Source organism: Callorhinus ursinus, unplaced genomic scaffold, assembly GCF_003265705.2.
Source record: "Callorhinus ursinus isolate GAN/ISIS: 27379988/994484 unplaced genomic scaffold, GSC_fseal_2.0 scaffold2, whole genome shotgun sequence".
Classification (NCBI taxonomy): Eukaryota; Metazoa; Chordata; class Mammalia; order Carnivora; family Otariidae; genus Callorhinus; species Callorhinus ursinus.
Window position 1 is genome coordinate 36381944 of NW_027397064.1, and position 18473 is coordinate 36400416.

Consider the following 18473-nt stretch of genomic DNA (forward strand, 5'->3'; position numbering starts at 1 on the left):
CTCTCCTGACACACTTTTACTTGGTGTAATTCTTATTATTTAGGTCTTACTTTAGTTGTCACTTCCTTGAAGAGGACTTCCCTAATCATCAGCTGTTAAGTAACTTCCCAGTCATCCCCTATCACATCACCTTATTTTATTTTCATTATAGCATATGTCATCAGCAGATATTTTCTTATTTCTGTATTTATTTGTTTGTCTCTGATTTCCCTCTCTAGAATGTAAGCTCCATGAGAACAGGAGATTTATATGTCTCTTCCAACACTACCCCCAGTAAATGTGTGTTTGATGATGGGATAAACACTAGGTATTATAATTTTTCATTATTACAATCTGCTGGGTGAAAAGCGGATTAAACATGAATTATTTTCCTGGATTGGTGAGGCTGAGCATCTTTCAAGTATGAAAGCCTTTTTTTATTAGCAAATGCTGAGATGATCCAGAAGTTGAAAGATTCATTTAGAGTACCTGTTTTAGATATGCTGTGTTCGATTTCTTATTTGTTTCAGATATGCTGCACCAGATTTCTTATATTGCTAAGTTGCGTTATTTTTTACATTTCCGAAGCCTCTTTTGCTTTGATGTCAACATTAGTATCCTTAGAGGAGGATTCCTTCTGCAAATTTTACTCACGTACAAATGTTTTCTTTTTGTCTTCACAGCTTTTAGAAAGAACCAACAATAGTTTTGAAGACTCAGACTCCGGTGCTACCAAGAGTCCACTCCACTTAGCTGTAAGTGAGGTGCCTTGGGTGGCTTCCTCTGTTACAAAAAGTACCTAAGTGTTCCTAGAACTAGGCTGCTCTTAAAATGAAAGCATAGTAACACAATAATAACTAATAATGAAAGCAGTACATGGGGAAGGGCACAGGCTGCAGAAAGACTGACTCAAATTCCAATCCCACCTTCACCCACTGGTGATGTCAGACACATTACTTACCCCGTCTGGGCCTCAGTTTCCCAACTGTAAAATGAGGGCAAAAGAAAGGTAATTTTCTTAAAGCCTTTACCACAGTGTACATAATAAATGATGATTATACATTTTAACAATCTTTAAAAGTATTACTACCTAGTAGTTAAATTTAAAAAATTGAGGAAATTTGAAGAACACATTTTGGCTTTAAAGATTTGCTGTAGCCAACAATACACGAGTCTACAGCCTACCACAAAATCAACCAAATACCACAATTAAAAAGTTGTGAGCTATTTAAACACAAACTTGTGAGAGCAAGATGAGCACATGCATAATTGCAACTCTGCTTTTTCTGCCTGCGCTTGAAATCAGGATCTCGGAGGAGGTATGAGGCTCTGTTTCTTGTACTGGCTGAGATCTCAGAGTGGGGAGGAAGACTGATCCTGTCACCAGTAAGGCTTCCTCTCCACATCCTTAATCGAAGGGAAATGCAACAGCTCAGAGTGAGGATCCCCAAACTCTCCATGGGGGTGACCGAGCCAACAAACTCACCCACCACTCTATCTCAGCTGGTGTCCTGCTAGGAGTTGGTAATCACCAGCTCTTCTCTAGGAGCCTCTGGGACTGACAGCCACACCCAGCCCTAGCAGCTCCCCTGTAGAAGGTGCTGCTGCAACGTGAGGCCTCAGTGCACGACCACAACAATGGTGTTTGGGTGTACCTGGAGGCTGAATGCTAAGAAGAGTGGAAAGGGGCTGGGTCTCTGAGTTGGGGGCCTGTTATGACATTCACTTAATAGCATCCAGTATAAGCACTTCTCAATGTCATTCTGATGAGAAATTGAGATGGAGATTTTGTATAACAGAGGAGAGTGTTTTGTTGATGGGCATATATATGTAGTCAGGCAAGGCGAGGGTATGACACCATCCCATAAGGACTGGGATGAACTGGTCACACTGCATGGAGCCCCTGCTTCATCGCCAGTCTCCCCACATAGTCACCAGCACATCTGTTGATCCCATTCACCACCCTCTGCCACACCCACCAACATATCCACTACACACCCACTCACACACACACACACACATTTTGAATCCAGTGAAATGAGGCTAAAATGCGCATCAGTCTTTGTTCTAGAGATGGACTTTGAGTGGGAAAAGTGGATGGATGGTGGGATATTTGCATGTATAAAACTTCATGCCACTTGACTCTTAGTACAGGTTGCTCTTAAGGTTGCTCCCTAGAATCTCTGCCTAACCATCTGCTGCACCTGGGGAAGGTACCCCAAAGCTGAGGGTTCACATACAGTATTAGCTGCCTCGAAAGAGGACTGTTTGAGGTGATCTCAGATAGAATCCTCATGCCCTTTGCAAGTGGGTTGGTTGCATTGCCACACCTGCTCATAATCTGAGAAGAGACTTTCTTAGCTTCCCCCAAATTCTGTCATCTTTCATTCCTTTTTTTCTTTTTCCAAAAATTATGGTTGAGTGCTTACTGTGTGCCAGTTGCTCTGCTAAGATCTGTGGGTTTCTGGTCATGTAAAGAAAGGGTAGCATGTTATCACTGGCGAGAACCGGGCATTTGGCAGTCCTGCAGTTGGCAGGCGCCTGGGCAGTACACCCAGAGAGGAGGCCCCAGCCCCCAGTCTTCCCATTTAACAACTCACCTAGACATGGTTTTCCCACCTGTAAATGAAAAGGAGTAAGTTAAGGACCCCCAAACCCTGTCTAATTTGTAAATGTATTTGTTTTTCGTATGGTCTTGGCCAAATGCCTAACCTGTTGTGTCGCAGTTTCCTCACCCGTGACATGAGGAGAATCGCAGTACCTCTGTCATGGGGCCATTGTGGGGATGGCATGAGCGAATGTGCGGAAAGTGGTTAGAACAGTGCCTGGCACACAGGTGCAATCAGCTAGCTTCATCCTCACTAATGCTAATGTGTCATTCTTTCATTTGACGTGTACTGTGAGTGTGCTAAGCATGTGTTCGGCAGCTGGAGAGTTTGCAGTAAACAGCACCCAGTCTCTGTCCTTGTAGAGTTTCCAGTGTAGGAGAGAAATAGGCAAGTAAATATATAACATGCCAGATGGTAGGAAGTGCGGCCCGTGCTACACATGGGACCAGTAAGATGCACTGAGGTGGCAGATGAGGCTCTACTTTTTATAGCATAGAATCTCACATTTGAACAGAGACCCTAAGAGCTACCCATGTTGATATCTGACAGAAGACTGTTCTAGGCAAAAGTGCAGAGTCCCTGGGGGTAAAGGGCATGCTTGGCGTGGTCCCAGAACAGCAGAGTGGGGAAGGGAGAGTGGTAGGGGATGGAGTGGGACATGTCCTGGAGGGGGCGGGGAGTCAGGGAAGGGCCTCCTACTCCGTTGTAAGAACTCCAGCTTTTACTCTGAGCAAATTAGAAAACCATTTGGAGGAATTTGAAGAAACAGATGATATGATATGACTTTTGTCCGAAAAGGATCCCTTGAGCTTCTGTGTTGAGTTTATTTTGTAAGGGAACAAAAACAGAAGCAAGATAACCAGGAAGTGATGATGATGATGAGGAGGAGGGCAAGGGCGACGATGACTTTGACCAGGGTGATAGCAGTGGGTGAATTTTAAAACTATGTTATTCTCGCCCTCTAAATGCTAACACCTTTAAAAAATTATTATTTGCTTTAAGAACCCTGCAAGTATGCCCACCACCCTCTCCAGGGGCCTCTGTGGCAATTAACTTGATAAAAACCCAAGGCACATTATTTCTTCCGTGGTTGCATTCTCGCAATGAAATAGAACCAGATGTCCCCAAACCTTGACTGCCACAAGAAACCTGACCTGCCTTGAGTTACTATTTCCTGGCTGAATGCTTCAAGTCTCCAGGGTTATCAACCCAGTGAATTTCATAAACATTTCATCCACTTGAAAAAATTAAATCAAGAAACAAGGCTATGCAAATGAAAGGCTCCAGCTGTCAAGATTTCCAGACGCACCCATTGTTTCGTGGATTCTGTTGAGATCCCAAATTCTTGTTCCACATTGCCCTCAGTTCCTATCTAAAAAGGTCAAAGAAATTAATTGTGTTTAAGACATATTTAAATTACCTAACGATATATTTTTTAATAAAGGTTTTTTCAGAAAGCAAATTTAAAATATTTGATTGCTACCTCTGTGAAGGTTTGAACTGGTCTGTCTATTGAAAGCCAAACCATTCCATGCTTTTGAACCAGCATATTTGTTCTTTTCTGTGATTCCCTCCTCTTTTAGTTATTTCAGAAATTATTGGTGAAACTACCTATTAGCTAGTTTAGGATGGAAATAGAGGAATAGGGCAATTTTCATCATGTACTGCTGTCATGAGAAGGGTCTCCTTTCCTGCCTACTTGAGCCTCCTTCAAAGAGTTTAAAGCTTTATTGATACATTTTTATATATGCCAAGAACCGTATACCTGCCTAAGACAGAATCTTGCATTTAACCCTAAAATAGAATTCTATATCACATGTTCCTTTGTTTCCAGGTTAAGCTCTAAAGTGTGGCAATAAGTGAGAGTTCTTGTCTAATCAAAGTTACTTTCATTATTCCCCTTAAATTGCCCTTAAAGTTGAGTGTACATAGTTTATATCTTCGATTCTGTGGCATAATGTTTTTGCATGCTAAAATTCAAGCTAGACTGGGGGAGAAATGAAAGGAATTCTATGGATAAATCTGGCCTTTCAACCATTCTGTCTTTAAGATGATTTAAAGTGCCTGATAGAGAAGAAAATATGGGTTGGAATTCTGAAGATTTCCTAATTACCAGCAGGGTCACTCCATCTTTTTTTTTTTTTTTTTAAACATGGTTTGCATCCTTTTTATTTTTTTTATTTTTTAAAGATTTTATTTATTTGACAGAGAGAGACACAGCGAGAGAGGGAACACAAACAGGGGGAGTGGGAGAGGGAGAAGCAGGCTTCTCGCTGTGCAGGGAGCCCGATGCGGGACTCGATCCCAGGACCCTGGGACCATGACCTGAGCTGAAGGCAGACGCTTAATGACTGAGCCACCCAGGCGCCCCCACTCCATCTTTTTTTTAAATTATTATTAAGCCTCTAAATTTAACACAGGCTGATGGATTTATTTGTTGTGGTGAGGATTAAAGAAGAAAGTGTGGGGATAAGTTTTAACACCTAGCTTAAGTGCCTGGCAATGTGACTCCGCTGTTCTGAACAGAGCTGATTCCTTCACACTGGCTTCCTTCCTACGTACATTTCTCTTTCCCCTGTGTCTTCTCTTTATTAAATCTAAATACGTTAGCCATCATGTTTTGTAGATACACATGCAATTTATAAGTAGCTGATTCTGTTTTCCTAGGCTAAGTCATACAGATGGAAATTAAAATGTTTACTATCTTTGTCATAATAGTTAACTGGCACTGAGGGAACCAGCATTTGCAGATGACATCTAGATGCTGCTGTTATCTACTGGGATGTAGTGTTCCATGATTCATTGTTTGCATATAACACCCAGTGCTCATTGCAACACATGCCCTCCTTAATACCCATCACCAGGTTAACCCATCCCCCCATCTCCATCCCCTCTAAAACCCTCAGTTTGTTTCCCAGAGTCCATAGTCTCTCATGGTTCATCTCCCCCTCTGACTACCCCCCCTTCATTTTTCCCTTCCTTCCAACGTCCTCCATGCTCTTCCTTACATTCCACAAATAAGTGAAACCATATGATAATTGCCTTTCTCTGCTTGACTTATTTCACTTAGCATAATCCCCTCCAGTTCCATCCAAGTTGATGTAAAAGTTGGGTATTCATCCTTTCTGATGGCTGAGTCATATTCCATTGTATATATGGACCACATCTTCTTTATCCATTCATCTGTTGAAGGGCATCTCGGCTCCTTCCACAGTTTGGCTATTGTGGACATTGCTGCTGTGAACATTGGGGTGCATATGGCCCTTCTTTTCACTACATCTGTATCTTTGGGGTAAATACCCAGGAGTGCAATTGCAGGGTCATAGGGTAGCTCTATTTTTAACTTTTTGAGGAACCTCCACACTGTTTTCCAGAGTGGCTGTACCAACTTACATTCCCACCAGCAGTGTAAGAGGGTTCCCCTTTCTGCACAACCTTTCCAACCTCTCCTTGTCAATTTTTGCCATTGAATTTCCCTGATGGCTAATGATGTTGAACATTTTTTCATGTGTCTGTTAGCCATTTGTATGTCTTCTTTGGAGAAGTGTCTGGTCGTGTCTTCTGCCCATTTTTTTGCTACCATTACACTTTAAAATGAGAAGAAGTATTATACAAAGTCAGTTTTCAAATAAGTCACAGATAAGCCCAGAGTAAAGTGAGATAGGCTGATTTACACCCTGATGTAGACACTGCTAGTACCACAGCTTTTTAGCAGAGGATACATCCTCCCAAGTTGGCCTAAAATCCCCTATGGTCAGTTGATAATGGCTGAAACTGGGTGCTGGGTATATAGGAATTCATTACACTCTCCTCTTCTCTTTGTACAAGTTTGAAATTTCATATAATCAAGTGATCTTGGACAAATTAATTAATGGTGCTTGTTTTGTTTTGTCGTCAGTAAAAAGAATGTTTGCATCGATAAATAGCTGCTACTTAAAAATATATTTCTAAATATATATATACGTACATATATATGTATATATTTCTCCTACTAATACTAATAAATGATGATAACAGCCATTACATTAAGTCATTTATTCACCAAATAATCGTTGAGTGTCTACTATGCCCTGGGCATGATTTAGGGTACAGCAGTGAGCAATACACATGAAGTGCCTTCAACCACAGATAATAAACAAACCAACAGATAAGTAACATATTAAGTGGTAATAAGTGCTATAAAGATAACATAAAGCAGGGTAAGTGGGTTGGAGAGTGTCTGGTAGTATGCTGAGGTGGAGGGTAGAGGGCTGTTTTGTTTGTTTGTTTGTTTTAAAAGATTTTATTTATTTATTCATGAGAGACAGAGGGAGAGAGAGAGGGAGAGAGAGAGAGAGAAGCAGAGGGAGAAGCAGGCTCCCAAGGAGCAGGGAGCCCGATGCGAGACTCGATCCCAGGATCCTGGGATCATGACCTGAGCCTAAGGCAGACGCTTAACCATCTGAGCCACCCAGGTGCCCCAGGGCTGTTTTTTGCCTCTGAAAAGCCTCCAGATGAGGTGATATTTGAAGCCGAAGTGCCAGGAGAGCCACGTGGCCCTCAGGGGAAAGAGCTTTTCAGACAGGAAATAGGAAGTACAGAGGCGGCGGCAGCTGGCTGGCTCAGTCAGAGGAGCATGCGACTCTTGATCTTGGGGTCGTGAGTTCGAGCTCCACACTGGGTGTAGAGCTTACTAAAAAAACAAACAAACTTTGAAAAAGAAAAAGAGAGAGAGAAAAGATGCAATAGCAAAGAAAGAAAGGAAAAGAAAAGAAAAGATGCAATAGCCCAGAGGAGGAAATGTATCTATTTAACCCTGGGGTAGGAGGAGGGGTTAGTGTGGTTGAACAGAGTGAGTGAGGAGGCATGCTGATGATCAGGGTAGAAGGAGGCCTAATCCTAAGGGCCTGAATGGTTTGGGATTTTATTATCAAGGAAGGAAGAAGCCATTGACTAGTTTTCATCAAGGACTGGTATGTCCAACTTGCGTTTTAAGAGAGCTCATCTGGAGGCCGTGTGAGTAATAGATCGCAGTGGGGCGAGGATGGAAAGGAAGGCCCTTGCCATAATCCTGGCGAAAGAGGATGGTGCTATACCGAGAACTGGGTCAATTCTGGACATATTTTAAAGAAAGAGTAGAGATGATGGCGCGTTGAGGGCTGCTGCTGGCCACACTGCACCTGTGTGTGACTTAGACCAGGGGTGGGGGGGGGTAGATGTTCTCCTGCCAGGGGCCGGAGAACCTGATGACACCTCTGTGTGGTTAGCAAAAGGGGTCCCTTGCTCTCAGCAGACACATCCCTGTACAGGGCATGGCACGGCTAGGACGGGGAGCCAGAGGCTGTTTTCAACACCCACTTGCCCTAGCCCTAGTGTTCCAGAGCCCTCGTATCGGGCTACAGCCCTGGGCTTAAGAGCGAAGATAAAGACGACTCCAGAGTTTTGGGCCTGAGCAACTAGAGGTATAGCCTTACCACCTACTGAGATGGAAGAGGCTGCAGCTGGAGCAAGTTTGAGGAAGGAAATTAAGAATTTGGTTTGGGACATGTTAAAGCTTGAGATGCATATATTCAAGTGGAAATATCAATAGGCAGTTAAATATACAAGTCTGGAAGTAAAAGGAGAAGTTAGAAATGGGATATAAATTTGAGATTCATCAGCATGTGGATTATTATACGGCATATTATAGGTAATATATATGTTTACTATATAATATATAATCATAATCATTCACAAAATAATGTAAAGAGAAAGTATGAAAACAATTCCTATCAGTACTCTTAAATTCTATGGATCCTTTTATATTTAGTTTTTGGTATTATTGTTTTTAACATATACTTAGGAAAAAATTCAAAGGATTTTTAAAAAGTAATAAGTCCATATACTCATTACTTTATCTTCCATTTCTCGAGGTAGCCACCATTAACAGTTTCTTTTGTATTCTAAAATTTTCTATGAACATAGAAATATACATAGATATAGATAGGTATATATCTAGATATATTTGCTTTTTATATAAATGAGGTCATGCTATACATACTGTCTGCAGCTTAGTTTTTCAAAAAGTTTTTGATAGATTTTGTCAAATCACTCTTCACAAATGTCACACCATACTCCCAGCACAACAGAGCATAGATTGCTTTTTTCACCATGTCTTTTTTTTTTTTTAAGATTTTATTTATTTATTTGAGAGAGAGAGCATGAGCAAGGAGTTGGGGGAGGCAGAGGGAGAAGCAGACTCTCTGCTGAGCAGGGAGACCAAGGGGGCTCGATCCCAGGACCCTGAGATCATGACCTGAGCCCAAGGCAGACGCTTAACCGACTGAGCCACCCAGGCGCCCCTGCTTTTTTTCACCATGTCTTAACTAGTACTGGGACATGACCAAACTTATTCATTGTCAATCTGGTAGTTGAAAAATAGTACCTTAAAAATTTACATATTTCCTCCATATGTTCATTGGCCTTTCATGTTTATTTTTCTGTAAGCTGTCTTTTCATGCCCTTTGTACATTTTCCTAAGTTTTAAAATGGTTTGTAAGAGCTTTTTGTGTATGAGAGATATTGATCTTTTGTCTGTGCTAAGCTTCTCTTCAAATACGTTGTGCCTCGAGTGATCGCTGCGGTGCGAAAGCAGAAAGTGCAGCTGACATAAGAGGGGGACCCTGGCTGCTGAGGACACCGGGAGCAGGTCCTCTCCGTGTCTCCTACTTTACTTCCTTCTCCTTCCTCAGTTCCACGCCCCCATCCTTGACCCTCTTCTCTCTTCTATTTCCAATGTCCTTTGCCTTGTGTGTGCATATACATTTTTTTACCTTATAGACTTAATGAAAATTCTCTCTCAGTCTTTCGATTTTCTGTCTTAGTAGTGGGAAGCCTCTTAACCTAACATAGCATGAGACCTCATAATAGACCTGAACTTGGTGTGGTACACAGAATATATTTCCATAATTGTGTCTGTGTTTAAAGATAATCAATGGGAGAAGTAAAGAAGAAGGGAGGAGGCATCCACTGTGTACAAGATATTATGGAAAGCCTGTGTGGATTTATCTCTTTTTATCTTCCCTGGGAGGCAGCTTTTTTATTGCTCTCATTTTATAGATGAGAAAACAAACTCTAAGTGAAATTAAGAAACTTGCCCGGGGTCCCATGCTTAGAAATTAAAATGTTGGACTGTAACAGATCTGTATGCTTCTGATGAATTACCAAGTCCACATTGTTTTTAGTGATTTTTTTCCTCTAGGTTTAACAGAAAAGTCTCCCCCAAAATATTCTGATTGTGTCAGTATGTTTAGGAGTGAACTGATAGAAGATTATATTAATTCATTCAGCTGCTAATCTGTATTAGATTATTAGATTGATAGATGTAAGAATATATTTAGTACCTTTGGAGCAAATTATTTGACAAACAAAAAAGAACATGAAGAAATTCATACGTAGCTGTGAGGCTTGTGTATTCTAATTTTTCAGTCTGACTCTCCGGTTTGTCTGTTTCAGTAATTATCCCCAGCATTTTTCTGATGTGCTCTTTGGAGTGGTCCCCAACTGTGACCTGGGAGGCTCAGCCCCTCATGTGGGTTGTTGTGGGGTTTGAGGTGAGCAAGCATTTGAGTGGTTGGTTTCTTCTTTGCAGGCCTACAATGGGCACCATCAGGCCTTGGAAGTCCTTCTGCAGTCGCTGGTGGACCTGGACATCAGGGATGAGAAAGGCCGCACCGCTCTGGACCTGGCTGCCTTTAAGGGACACACAGAATGTGTGGAAGCACTTATCAATCAGGGCGCATCCATCTTTGTGAAAGACAATGTCACCAAAAGAACCCCACTTCATGCCTCCGGTGGGTCTTGTCAAGAGTCTGGTTGCAAGTCTAGGAAAAAGGATGACAGCATTTTCTTTCACCCAGCTTTTCAAGTATCAATTTTCTTTCTACATCAACTATGCCTACACTCTTTCAAAATGCTTTTGGCCTACTATCCACTTGAAGAGGATTAGTGTTCTATAGCCAGAAAGACCCTGGCCTTCTTCTTTTAGAGCAGTTTTAGGTTCACAGCAAAATTGAGAGGAAGATATAGTGATGTTCTATATACTTCCTGTCTCCCTCCACCCCGCCTCCACACACATGCATAGCCTTCCCCATTGTCAGTAACCCTCACCAGAGTGTTTCATTTGTTACAATTGATAAACCTCCATTGACCCATCATAATCATTGAAAGTCCATAGTTTACATTAGGGTCCATTCTTGGTGCTATACCTTCTATGAACTTGGGCAAATGTATGATGACATGGATCCAGCATGATAGTATCATACAAAGTAAGATGTTATAAACACTGCCCTAAAAATCCTCTGCGCTCTATCTTGCCTTCTTAACTCAGGAGAGAGTTCAGAACTTTGACCAATGGCTACCACAAAACTCCCTAAAGAGGAGGCAAAGTGTAATGTGATCTTCAAATGAGTTACACAGACAGAATCACACAGCATTTTAAAGCATAAAATTAATGATTTTTTTCACAGCTATTTCATAAAAAGTGTCACCAGACAGCAATCTAATTGGTACATCATTCTGCCAGTCTAAATGACGCTTCTTAGCTTTTGCTCTGATGCTGATTCTTGATGCATCATGTGTTAAAATAAAGACTCTTAAAAAGTGTATGTGTATATCAAAAAGTAAGTAATTTGCCTTTTTGGGACTTTTTGGGACTTTTGCAAAAGGGACTTTTGCCTTTTTGGGACTCTCTAATATACATAAAATAAAATTCTGTCAAGACATTTCTGGATGTATACACAGATACAAAAGTAATGTGGAAGAATCTCTAGCTCAGCTGAGGCATAAATTCCTTTGGGTCAGGAATTCAATGATACCAGCCTTTGATCAGGATAGTAGACATTGGCTCATAAAGAGAAATAACTATCTTATTCAGACCATGAAATAATGGGTGGATTGGGAAACAGGGAGTAAAGACAGCTTTTCAAAAAGACTTTATGATTCTTGTTACTTGGAAAAAAATGTTAGGTCTTGTGAAACTATTTCCATGTATATATCCTTGAATTTCCAAACCACTGAAGGAAAGCAATACAGAGATTGAAAAAACATGGTGTTGCCTAATTATCTGGAAATGATTGTTCCTGGAAAAAACTTTAGCCATGAGGTCAGTAATGGTTGGTATGGTTAAATTATAAATTCTCATTTCCCATCACACTTTGTGTTTTTGGTATTCTTGATATCATCATTGTGAAGTTTGGTATTCTAGGCACTCTTGGTATTATTATAAAGTTCAAATTTAGTTCTCCTTCTTAAAGATTAGTTGTATATTATTATGGCAAGCATTCTGCTTTAGGTACGATGTACAGTATTTCCTGACAATTGCAAGAGGCGTATTTCGATTGTGGAAAATTGTCCTTGTAAACAGGTAAACAATGCAGGATAATCATAGTCACGCATTTGCCACTGGGATATAGGTTGTGGTCCAATGGAGCCCCCTGGTGGCCAAGACGACTCACTCCTCTTGGATTTCCCTCCTGTCATTCATTAAAGAGATGCGGGCTGCTATTTGACTCTATTCTCCACAAAATGTCTGCTGTGCAGAAGCTTTAGCTTGCGCTTCCGGAATCTCTTCCAGTTTGAGAGGGCAGTTTTTTGTTTGTTTGTTTGTTTGTTTCAAGTCCTGGGAGTTCGGTGAGGGGCAGGAGCCAGGACGGATATTAGAGGTTTTGGCACAGATAGTTGCAGTGACAGTTGTGGCCTTTGAGCAGCATGATAAATGGCTGTCACTCAAAGCCAGGGAGAGACTGAGCGGGTCGGAGACAAAGCTGAAGTTGGCAGGGCACGGCCAAAGGAGATGTTAGCAACTGGGGAAAATGTCGTATGTGGGAAACAAATGAGAATTCTAGTTTTGCTACCCTTCTAGGATAGAGGGGAATTATAATTACCCAAGGGCTGGTAGCTAAATTCAAAATCTACTGGACACCACCCCACACCCTGCCAACAGAACAAAATGAAACAAAAACAAAACACCTTAGAAATGGGTTTGTTCTCCAGCATATTAGATGATTTTATTCTCTTTTTCTGCGTAGCCAAAAATCAAGCATCTTTGGAACTATTATTTTTTCTTTCCTTTGGAACTATTATAATTATGAGTATTTACGGAATATCAAATTGATATAGAAAGAGGAATCAATGAAAATACACTCTACCTGCACTTTCATGACCTCATTGTCTGTAGTATTTAACTATCAGTCCTCTGCTAATCATTTCCTTTTAAGCATACATTAAATTCTTGCATATTTTACCAGTGGTAATAGATTTAATGTAATTTTTAAAACAAAAAAAAAAAAAAAAAAAAAACAACAGCAATGGCAGTATATTGCCTGTACTCCAGGCCACAAAATTTCCTCCTGAGATACATAAATGGAACATTGCTGAATGAGCTGAATGCAATGGTCTACACAATGTAGGCATTATTCCTGTAGTTAATTTGAGCTGTGTCGATGAATGTGAGCTAATTCTAATATGCATTGTCCCTGGAAAGTGTGTTGTTATTAAATTAGCATTCTCTCACGACCGGCGTGCAATAAAAAGAACTGTAAAACGCAGCTCTTAGAAGAGCCTTTATCAACCTAACATAGCTGCGTCTATTCCCTTCTCTCTCCACAGCCATAACGAGGTAAAAGCAATGTGTTTTATGGTGTTCTCATTGTTCGGAAAGGAGAGAAGGTCACGTTTGGGATTTTAAACGTACTTGTTCTCATCCTGCTCCCTCAGTGGAAGGCCATGTTTTTTGGAAGGCTGTGGGTTCCATTCAACAAGCTGGGAGGAAAATACCTTAGCCCAGCAGATTATCATCCCAGTAGGCTTGCTTCCCAGCCCTGGAGGCACCACCACTCCCCAGCGTAGCATCTTGCCTGGTGCGCACTAGGCCATGACCTTGTATTTGGCCCCAGCAGTCAAGGCCAACATTAGGGCTGCCTTTCCTGCCCGTGGGCAGACCCCATTAGAGTGAGAAGGGGCATGGGGAGGACGGGGCAGCGCCTGGGAAGGGGCGAGGTGGGCGCCCCAGTCATAGCTTGGCCAGGGACAGAACGGAGGGGCCAGAGGGGACGGGAGGTGGCAGCCACAGGAGACCCCGGAAAGCAGAGAAACTGTGGGCTGCAGTTTGAGGAGCTCCCGGGCAGAGTTGTCCTGCAGCCTCGGGGCGCATCTGTGAGTCTCCTGGGAGCTGCTGGTCAGTCAAGGAGCAATAAGCAGAGGGCCTGCAGACACCTTTCCGGTGTGAGGTTTTGCTTCAAGTCACCGCTAATCAATCAGAACTATTGCTCTAATGTCTACCTCCAAATGTAAAACGACTGGGAGAAAAAAAAGGCAGGACCTGTTCGCATCTCTCTTCCTCCTCTCCTCTGCTGCCCCTTCCCTCCTCTCCTCCCATCCTGTTCTGCTCCCCTGTTTCGCCTCCTCTCCCATCCTTCTTTTTAAAAAGGGCTGGAGGCAGGCTGGACACGGGATTATACAGAATTGGGTGACTCTTTTAGAAGAACACAAAGAGTAAGCTGAACATTCACGAGAGGTTATCAGTCCGAAATGAGAAGGTAAGAAAGGACATCATTTTTCAGGAACAAACTCTCAATACAGGAGCCAGGAAAAAGTTAAGTGAGGGCCAAAGTGCCCTGATGGGAAGAAATGGGAGGAAGAATTGGTGAACAACACAAAATCATGCCCAGCAGCTAGTACGAACTGGAAACCTGGGGAGAGCTGTCAGCAGCATTGAAAACGACTGATTTGAAGTCCAAAGTAAAAATTTTACTCTGGAGGGATTTGTGTAGTGCTGGTCTGTTAAAAGAATGTCCATTATTTTCTTTTTCAGTAATTAATGGTCATACACTGTGTTTGCGGCTATTACTAGAAATTGCAGAAAACCCAGAAGCAATTGATGTGAAAGATGCCAAAGGACAGTAAGTGTTCTTAAACCGGGCCTGGGGTTGGCATTTCATTCACAACAGGTAATTGGTTAATTTTGTTAAACAGCTAGGAGGGTTGATGGCTGAACTCTAGTTTGGGGTATATATTTGGGTGAAATTCATAGTTCAGAGCCCTAGAATAAGGAGGGGGCTTTGTGCTAGAGTATATATCCAAGAAAAGTATGGGAAGGGGAGTAACTTGATGACAGAGAGCCAACTTTTTATTTCTGTGGCCATGATTCCTGGCCTTTCTTTCATTTTATTTCTTCTTTGTATCCACTTTTACCCTCTTCTGAAGCTGCTGCATTCCCATTTTTTAAATTAATTATGACAGTAGGACAGACCTCAAGAGGTTATCTCTATCATAAAAAAATAATCCTTCGTATTTTTATCATTTCTGAGTTTGTTTTTCCAAAGTATTTTCCATCTGTTAGCCCATCCCCCCACCTAATTTCCCTTACAAATAGGAAATGCGGCACAAAAAACAAAGCAGGAGTGACTCACCCCAGATGCATGAATTAGTGTCAGAGTTACAGCGAGAACCTCACCTCCAGGACCCCAACACTCTGTTTTGTTTTGTTTTTTTTACCCCTCTGGCCTTGTCAGACTTTTCCTTTGCGGCAGTGAAGCTTTATCAAATAAAATCTTGAGCAGAAGTTCAACATAGAAAACTATAAAGTAATGATAGGAGCAGGAGGGCCCCCTACGTGGACACACTCCCTGCTCAGTGATTATTGGGTGAATGCTACACAGTTTTGAAAATGATGCAATGAACATGAACAATTTGTATTTTATTGTATTGATCATTCCACTGACACCATTCCAGGTGGCCTTTAGAGACCAGGGCTGGAGATGGCTTGTTCCATGCATCATATTAGCAAACTGGGGATGCTCAGAAAATATTAAGCAATTGTTGAGAGAGAGAGAGAGAGAGAGAAGAGAGAGGTGTCCTCCCTCTGGAAGTGATGGGTGTTTGTTTTCCCTGATCTTTTTTAAAGCCTGATTTGTTTCTCTGCCTAGAACCCCGCTGATGCTTGCAGTAGCGTACGGACACATTGATGCTGTTTCACTGTTACTTGAAAAGGAAGCCAATGTAGATGCTGTTGACCTCATGGGCTGCACAGCTTTACACAGAGGGGTATGTGCATCTTCCTCAGCTTTAGTGAAGCAATTTTGTAGTGAGCTTGTTTCCCCCTCCCCCCCCCCATATGAAGTTTTAGTAAAAAGAATGTTTTCCTAAGGTAAGTAATTAATCTCAGTCAGTCAAAAAGAAATTACAGGGGTGCCTGGCTGGCTCAGTCAGTAGAGCATGCAACTCTTGATCTTGGGGTCATGAGTCGGAGCCCCACGTCGAGTACAGAGATGACAAGAAAGAAAGAAGGAAAGAAATGACAAAATCTTTTGCAAAGGTGAAATAATGGCAGGTACTCTTAGGTCCTGCTTTTCAGATTTCATGTTAGATTGTGATAATAGATACACGAACACCTGCTGTTGGTAGAATTGGTTCTGTTTTGTGATTATACGCACATCATAGAAAATTTGCAAAAAAAATTTCTTAAGGCTCAAAGAAGAAAGTCACAATCACCAATAATCTTACCCCCTGGAGACAACTACTTTTTGGTTGTGTATCACCAGTCTTTTTTTTTGCTGTATATGGATTTGTTTTGAATTTTAAAAAGAGAGAATACTGAAGATGCTATTTGGAACCTGCTTTTTTTCTCCAAGTAGTTTGAAGACCTTTTTCCATGTCAATAAATATTTTTCCACCCCATTTTTTTAATCCCCCATTGTGTGCAGGAGGTATAATTTATTCCAATGATTACCTAGTTTTCAGTAGCCGTGCTATTTCTAATTGTTCTTTATTACAAATGTTGGGCCATTCGCCACCTGAAATATGTATCCTGTGGATGATTCTTCATATACATCTGCTGAAATTTTTTTAAAGCATGTCAAACTAAATGAAACAAAAACAGAAATCATAAAATTGCTATTTGGTGATGGTGCTGAACACTATGATAAATGAAAGGAAAAAGAGAAGAACACTAAGCGGTCAATATCATAATCATAGTTCTTATTTTTTGAGTACTTCCTGTGGGCAGAGCCACAGGCTGGGTGCCTTTACATGTCTCATTAGGCCTCACGACAACCTATGAGTCATTATTACTATTCCCATTTCCAGGTGGATAAAGTGAGGCGCAGAGAGGCAGATAAATTCGTCCACGTTTTACAAGCGGGAAGCCAGGATTTCACTTGTACCTTCCTGATTCTAAAAGCCTGTGTTTTCCGCTCTATCATGAGACCCTCCAAGTTTATGTTTGGAGAGTCTAGAGATGTTTCTAAAATCATGGTGTGTTCACCAGAATCTTGCTGGGGTTGTCCCCCTCTGTCCTCTGACGCCACCGCCTTGCTTCCTGCATCTCTGCCCTTCTGAGATGGGTTTTGTCTTTTTAATTGCAATGCATCAGATTATGACAGGCCATGAGGAATGTGTGCAAATGCTGCTGGAGCAAGAAGTGTCGATTCTCTGTAAAGATTCCAGAGGGAGGACCCCCCTGCACTATGCGGCTGCTCGTGGCCACGCCACATGGCTGAGTGAGCTGCTCCAGATGGCACTTTCCGAGGAGGATTGTTCTTTCAAAGATAACCAAGGCTACACGCCACTGCACTGGGCTTGTTACAATGGTGAGTTGGTTGTCGTTTGACTGATTCCAGTAGATTTCCTGCCCGGCACCACTGTGGTCTCAGCGGAGGTGAGAACATAGTGTAACGTCGTAAGCCATGGTTTCCAATCTTTCTGCATCTATGACCCCGTCTTTTTTTTTAAGTTTTCCCTTCATGGCTATCGTGATGCCCTCTTTTTGTTAATCACTAACATGTAACTCGTAATCAGAACCTTTGGTGAACTGAAATAACTAATTTTAGTCAGGGTTTGAGATCCTACAAGGAATTAAAATAATACAGCTAAAAGCAAATAAATATGATGTAATAATATGTCACAATTGCCTACTAGTAGATGCATGATTTGGCATTTCTTTTTATGTCCTATATCCCCTGTCTATTTAGTTGCACTTGTTATTTGGGAGATTTTAAATTTTTCATTTCACTTATTTGAGTGAAAAAGAAAATGCATACTAATTGTAACATATCAAAAATGGCGATGGTACCTAAAGTAAAATTGTTTCCATTTCTAAATTTACTTTCTGATGTAATTCGGTATATATCTTTCATAATTTTCCCTTGAGAACATTAAATAAATACAAATTGTATATGCATCTATTTTTGAAAACTAGAATCATATAACAAGTATTATATAACTTTCTTTTTTTGTTACTGTTTACATAAGTTTCTATTGCAGATATTCTTAGGAGTCAGTATATATCCGTGTACATTGATCTTTTTAATAGTTGTATGTGTGATAGCGTGCGGCGGGATAGATATACACATATGTGAGTGTGCATACCAGAATTTATTATTTATTCATACCAGAGCCTTGTTGATGAACATTTAGATAGTTTTCAGGTTTTTTTCCAACTCCAAACAATGCTGCAGTGTTTGTGTTCATATTATGGTACCTTAAATTCTGTCAGATAACTTTCCAAAAGTGAAATTATTGATAAGAGAGCAATGTATACTTTTTTAATTTTAGTGAATTATACCGTATTACTTTGCAAAAAGAGTATAAAACTGTATTACTCTGTCAGACATGTATATAAAACGTACATTTTCTTAAGCCCTTGCCAGCCAAGACAATACCATCTTTTTTAAATTTTTGTCAATTTGAAGGGCAAGAAACAGGTATCTCATTATTTCAATTTGTGTTTCTCTGATAGTGTATTTATTTATGTATTTGCATTTCCTTTTCCTCTTCTGGCCACGCCTTTTTCATCTGTTGCCCATTTTTTTCCTATTGAGTTGTATCATTTCTCATGTTTGTAGAAGTACCTTGTCTTAGAAATAGGAA

General features: G+C 41.1%; 1 protein-coding gene across 8 annotated transcripts in view; it reads left to right on the top strand.

Annotated features, from left to right (window-relative positions):
* ANKRD44 (ankyrin repeat domain 44) overlaps positions 1-18473 on the top strand; it is a 321875-nt gene that overhangs the window by 281631 nt on the left and 21771 nt on the right. For all 8 annotated transcript variants that reach the window (XM_073880858.1, XM_073880849.1, XM_073880866.1 and 5 more), the window contains 5 exons: positions 663-734; positions 10198-10399; positions 14419-14506; positions 15533-15650; positions 16978-17194. In XM_073880858.1, coding sequence (XP_073736959.1) covers positions 663-734; positions 10198-10399; positions 14419-14506; positions 15533-15650; positions 16978-17194 — 697 coding nt within the window. The remainder of the gene's footprint in view (positions 1-662; positions 735-10197; positions 10400-14418; positions 14507-15532; positions 15651-16977; positions 17195-18473) is intronic.